Genomic DNA, 6,767 nt, shown 5'->3' with positions numbered 1-6,767 from the left:
AATTTTATAATTTGTATTATTTTCATTGTAGTTTTTATTTTAAAATGTTTAAATATATTATTTAAATTGGGTTAATTGGTAAATTGTATTATTTTTGAAATATTCCTAATTAGCGTTTTACGTCAACCGATAAATACAGATAAATAGAAATTTAAAAGTAAAAAAATTAAAAGTTTAATAACATCATTATTTTATTTCATAAGCTTCGATAATTTTAAAATGTTTAAATATATTATTTAAATTGGGTTAATTGGTAAATTGTATTATTTTTGAAATATTCCTAATTAGCGTTTTGCGTCAACCGATAAATACAGATAAATAGAAATTTAAAAGTAAAAAAATTAAAAGTTTAATAACATAATTATTTTATTTCATAAGCTTCGATAAGCCGAAAGTTGTGTTCGTTATCCGGATCACGATTCCAATTTAATCCATGACAATTACATCTTAACCATTCGAAATGGATTTGAATTTTATTATTAAACCATGATAATCAGCATTTTTTAAAATCATAAATTGACAATTCTCTTTACATATACATTTATGCTTAATTAGCAAATTATTCAACGTATAAATGTCTCTCAATCGGTTCGATTAGCATACCTGCACTTAGCCTTCAACAGTTCAATTTTATAACAAAAGAAAGAATGTCTACACCACCATGCACTTTGCTGGTTAGCAGTACTGACATAATGAATGTGCCAGTAAAAACATTACATGTAGTGTGCAAACACCTGTTCTCCCGGTAAGTTTCTTTTTCTTTTTTTTCCTTTATTAATAATTCTGAATTAGGTATGGTTTAAAAAGCGTTGCAACAAGGGGGAATTGCGTGATCATCGCACTAATGTATACACCCAAAAATGAGACGCTGAAGAGGAAGTTCGGAAACCTCCCAGTGCAATATATGAGGCTGGGAGTTGAAAATGAAACGGAAGTACAGATGTTGGCATCGGTGATGCATAAATATGTTTTTGATTTAAGTGTTGATGGGGATGAGCAATCCCCCCAAATTGAAAGTCATCGAAAAAATCTCAAGAGACAACCACCACCACCACCATCATCATCATCATCATCATCATCATCAACATCACAAAAAGGAATGGTTGCAATTAATTTGAATGATGTTGATGATGATGATGATGATGATGCTGATCGAGAAGAAGAGCAAGACAGTACTAAAAAGAGGAAAGTAGTCACGTTTCCGGATGACGATGATGGCTTTCAAGCTTGTTGTACTCAAATAGTGGTAAATGATGATGAACAATGTGAAATGAAAAATTTTTAAAAAAATAGAAATAGTTAAAATAAAAATCATAATAAAACAAATAAATTTTTTATTGTATAAACCGATTATATAATCCTTTCATTAGTGCAACTTAATTGAACTTAAAGTTCAAAAGCAATACTATATATCAGGTAAAGATATTTCGAAAGCAATGGAAAGTATTTTTAAAGGATGCAATCGTACTAAAAAATCTTCAAACGGATCATGAACAAAGTATCGGTGTTACAACCGATAAAAGCGGTTGGCTGGATGAAACAGATCAATTAAAACAGACCTGTTTGATAGTAGATATCTGCTTCGGTTTAAATGATCGGCTTCTGTTCAAATTATACTGATAAAAAGCGATTGGACCGATAAAAACTGATCGGTTTCAGATCGAATTATATCGTTAGCGGATGGAACAGATAAAAACTGATAGGTTTCTAATCGAATTATATCGTTAACAGACGGAATTCTTTAGAGTTACTGCTATCGATGTAACAACAGATAAAAGCGGTTAGTCGAATAAAACAGATCGATTTCTAATCAAATTATATCGATAGCGGATGGAATAATATTTTATTGAAATTCAAAAGACATTGGTTTACAATTTATGTAATAGTAATACATATTATTTCTGCAAACTTTTTGTCGTAATAAAAACTGATAGGTTTCTAATCGAATTATATCGTTAACAGACGGAATTCTTTAGAGTTAGGTGAAGCTACTACGATGTTATCACAACCGCGAACGAATGCTATTTGCGTTCCAGTACGTGATGAGCATACTCTAATACTCAAATTACATAAATTGGTATTGGTCGATCAAGGTCAAGTAAAGTTGAAGATTTCAGTATGTGACAGTATACTTCAGATGTACTGTCCGAACGTTACCGACTAATGCCGAAACACTCCGATCAGAGTAATCGACAGTTTAACCTGTTAATATTCAAATTACATAAATTATTATTGCTACATAATCGCAAATTAAGCAGTTTTTATTAAATCACTGAGGTTAAGTAAAGTTCAATGCACTGTGGCAATCGGCGCGCAGCTGCAATAACGCTGACTAATGGAATTATTGTTACAATAGGTTATTTGCGAACACTCCCCGAACCCCGGAGTAAGGGACTTCCCCTCTACCCTATAGTATTTGTCACAAGCAGTACTATATCAGGTAAAGATGTTATGAAAGCATGATCGACTTCTGATCAAATTATACCGTCAACGGATGGAATGTTTTACAATTCGGTTTGAAGAAGCTGTGTTATTACAACTGATAAAAACCGGTTGGCCCGATGAAAACTAATCGGTTTCTGATTGAAACGGGTCTGTTTTAATTCATCTACTTTATCCGACCAACCGCGTTGATCGGTTGAAACACCGATACTTTATTCTTGATCCGTTTGAAGATTGCTGAAAAGCGGTTGGATGGATAAAACAGATTGGTTTCCGATCAAATTATACCGTTAGTGGATGGAATTCTTATAGTTACTGTAGTTGTATTAACAATGTGAATTTAAAAAACTTTTATTTCATTCATGTATATCACTCACATTAAAATTTTATGATAGTGTAAAATCTATTTCAAATAAATTTGTAAATTAATTTGGGAGTGAAGGGAATTGAATTAACAGACAAAACAGTTTTTTAATTGAATTTATTGTGAGATAACTAAAAATTAACTTGAATTAATTATGATTAATATTCATAGCTATAACTAACTTACAGGCGACCGAAAAATTATCGTCACTTCCAGACTCTCGGAGGATTGTTAAAAATCCTCCAGGGACTGGTCCTTCAAATACTATCTCACCCCCCTCATGGAGGATGAGGTCTTCCAAATCCTCAATGGTTGTAATAAATATAGCTGCCTACAAATTGATAAGACCGATATATTATTATTAGTGACTAAAAATCTGAAAGAATAATGATCATTAAAATATTACTTACATTTGCTGAAATTAAAGTGCATAGTAGGTAAACTATACCTACTACTTCATGTGATAACTGTTGAGGCATTGTTTATTTCTTTCTGTTTGCTATAAAACTAACTTAAAATGCATTTCTCCTCTTTATATATTAGACTAGTGGGATAAAGCGTCGGATCCGATTTATTGCAAGATAAAGGTTTCTAAAAATAATATATATTATTGTCATATAAACTGTAAATTAAACAGTTTTAATTAACCCAATTTAAATATATTGAAATATTTTAAAATAAAAATTACAAATTGATCGGTCAAGGTGGTTTTTGGGATGCTGAAGTACGTGATGAGTTTTGTTAGAATCCTTACAATTGTCAGAGGCTCAATAAAAAAATAAAATGTTTTTTGTGTTTTAATTTCATTCACCCTTTAATATCGAATTAACTTACAAACTTATTACGCTATCATAAAACATAGTGAATGTTATATCATTAGTTTTACTACTAAAGGATATTCCACTATCCCCAATGTAATATTTATCAGTAAAAATATTAACACGAACTCCCTTGTTGCTAGAATCGAATTCATTGTTATCATCTATATCAACCATTGTTCATATCATCCTCCTTATTGATTACAGAAAATCCGAATCGGTCTTCCCAACACATTGCACACATTTTCTTAAAGTCATTGAATTTCATATCGGTTGTTACGTGATCATTATAAATATTTTACAAATTTATTTGAAATAGATTTTACACTATCATAAAATTTTAATGTGAGTGATATACATGAATGAAATAAAAGTTTTTTAAATTCACATTGTTAATACAACTACAGTAACTATAAGAATTCCATCCACTAACGGTATAATTTGATCGGAAACCAATCTGTTTTATCCATCCAACCGCTTTTCAGCAATCTTCAAACGGATCAAGAATAAAGTATCGGTGTTTCAACCGATCAACGCGGTTGGTCGGATAAAGTAGATGAATTAAAACAGACCCGTTTCAATCAGAAACCGATTAGTTTTCATCGGGCCAACCGGTTTTTATCAGTTGTAATAACACAGCTTCTTCAAACCGAATTGTAAAACATTCCATCCGTTGACGGTATAATTTGATCAGAAGTCGATCATGCTTTCATAACATCTTTACCTGATATAGTACTGCTTGTGACAAATACTATAGGGTAGAGGGGAAGTCCCTTACTCCGGGGTTCGGGGAGTGTTCGCAAATAACCTATTGTAACAATAATTCCATTAGTCAGCGTTATTGCAGCTGCGCGCCGATTGCCACAGTGCATTGAACTTTACTTAACCTCAGTGATTTAATAAAAACTGCTTAATTTGCGATTATGTAGCAATAATAATTTATGTAATTTGAATATTAACAGGTTAAACTGTCGATTACTCTGATCGGAGTGTTTCGGCATTAGTCGGTAACGTTCGGACAGTACATCTGAAGTATACTGTCACATACTGAAATCTTCAACTTTACTTGACCTTGATCGACCAATACCAATTTATGTAATTTGAGTATTAGAGTATGCTCATCACGTACTGGAACGCAAATAGCATTCGTTCGCGGTTGTGATAACATCGTAGTAGCTTCACCTAACTCTAAAGAATTCCGTCTGTTAACGATATAATTCGATTAGAAACCTATCAGTTTTTATTACGACAAAAAGTTTGCAGAAATAATATGTATTACTATTACATAAATTGTAAACCAATGTCTTTTGAATTTCAATAAAATATTATTCCATCCGCTATCGATATAATTTGATTAGAAATCGATCTGTTTTATTCGACTAACCGCTTTTATCTGTTGTTACATCGATAGCAGTAACTCTAAAGAATTCCGTCTGTTAACGATATAATTCGATTAGAAACCTATCAGTTTTTATCTGTTCCATCCGCTAACGATATAATTCGATCTGAAACCGATCAGTTTTTATCGGTCCAATCGCTTTTTATCAGTATAATTTGAACAGAAGCCGATCATTTAAACCGAAGCAGATATCTACTATCAAACAGGTCTGTTTTAATTGATCTGTTTCATCCAGCCAACCGCTTTTATCGGTTGTAACACCGATACTTTGTTCATGATCCGTTTGAAGATTTTTTAGTACGATTGCATCCTTTAAAAATACTTTCCATTGCTTTCGAAATATCTTTACCTGATATATAGTATTGCTTTTGAACTTTAAGTTCAATTAAGTTGCACTAATGAAAGGATTATATAATCGGTTTATACAATAAAAAATTTATTTGTTTTATTATGATTTTTATTTTAACTATTTCTATTTTTTAAAAAATTTTTCATTTCACATTGTTCATCATCATTTACCACTATTTGAGTACAACAAGCTTGAAAGCCATCATCGTCATCCGGAAACGTGACTACTTTCCTCTTTTTAGTACTGTCTTGCTCTTCTTCTCGATCAGCATCATCATCATCATCATCATCAACATCATTCAAATTAATTGCAACCATTCCTTTTTGTGATGTTGATGATGATGATGATGATGATGATGATGGTGGTGGTGGTGGTTGTCTCTTGAGATTTTTTCGATGACTTTCAATTTGGGGGGATTGCTCATCCCCATCAACACTTAAATCAAAAACATATTTATGCATCACCGATGCCAACATCTGTACTTCCGTTTCATTTTCAACTCCCAGCCTCATATATTGCACTGGGAGGTTTCCGAACTTCCTCTTCAGCGTCTCATTTTTGGGTGTATACATTAGTGCGATGATCACGCAATTCCCCCTTGTTGCAACGCTTTTTAAACCATACCTAATTCAGAATTATTAATAAAGGAAAAAAAAGAAAAAGAAACTTACCGGGAGAACAGGTGTTTGCACACTACATGTAATGTTTTTACTGGCACATTCATTATGTCAGTACTGCTAACCAGCAAAGTGCATGGTGGTGTAGACATTCTTTCTTTTGTTATAAAATTGAACTGTTGAAGGCTAAGTGCAGGTATGCTAATCGAACCGATTGAGAGACATTTATACGTTGAATAATTTGCTAATTAAGCATAAATGTATATGTAAAGAGAATTGTCAATTTATGATTTTAAAAAATGCTGATTATCATGGTTTAATAATAAAATTCAAATCCATTTCGAATGGTTAAGATGTAATTGTCATGGATTAAATTGGAATCGTGATCCGGATAACGAACACAACTTTCGGCTTATCGAAGCTTATGAAATAAAATAATTATGTTATTAAACTTTTAATTTTTTTACTTTTAAATTTCTATTTATCTGTATTTATCGGTTGACGCAAAACGCTAATTAGGAATATTTCAAAAATAATACAATTTACCAATTAACCCAATTTAAATAATATATTTAAACATTTTAAAATTATCGAAGCTTATGAAATAAAATAATGATGTTATTAAACTTTTAATTTTTTTACTTTTAAATTTCTATTTATCTGTATTTATCGGTTGACGTAAAACGCTAATTAGGAATATTTCAAAAATAATACAATTTACCAATTAACCCAATTTAAATAATATATTTAAACATTTTAAAATAAAAACTACAATGAA

The 6,767-nt window shown here is 31.3% G+C and overlaps 2 protein-coding genes across 2 annotated transcripts; one reads left to right on the top strand and one right to left on the bottom strand.

Moving 5' to 3' along the window:
• The first annotated feature begins 527 nt into the window (after window positions 1-527).
• Window positions 528-1,285, top strand: LOC139431134 (uncharacterized). The gene is made up of 2 exons (XM_071198748.1): window positions 528-745; window positions 793-1,285. Exons 1-2 carry the CDS (start codon window positions 648-650, stop codon window positions 1,283-1,285), a joined length of 591 nt encoding a protein of 196 aa, XP_071054849.1. The 5' UTR covers window positions 528-647.
• Window positions 1,286-5,240: 3,955 nt separating this feature from the next.
• LOC111419953 (uncharacterized) lies at window positions 5,241-6,262 on the bottom strand. The gene is made up of 2 exons (XM_023052839.2): window positions 6,044-6,262; window positions 5,241-5,996 (listed from the first exon to the last, which is right to left on the bottom strand). Exons 1-2 carry the CDS (start codon window positions 6,139-6,141, stop codon window positions 5,486-5,488), a joined length of 609 nt encoding a protein of 202 aa, XP_022908607.2. The 5' UTR covers window positions 6,142-6,262; the 3' UTR covers window positions 5,241-5,485.
• Between the last annotated feature and the right edge of the window lie 505 nt (window positions 6,263-6,767).

The sequence above is a fragment of the Onthophagus taurus genome, chromosome 8 (assembly GCF_036711975.1).
Source record: "Onthophagus taurus isolate NC chromosome 8, IU_Otau_3.0, whole genome shotgun sequence".
Lineage (NCBI taxonomy): Eukaryota > Metazoa > Arthropoda > Insecta > Coleoptera > Scarabaeidae > Onthophagus > Onthophagus taurus.
Note: the sequence above shows the minus strand (reverse complement) of the source record. Positions and strands in the feature narration are given on the sequence as shown.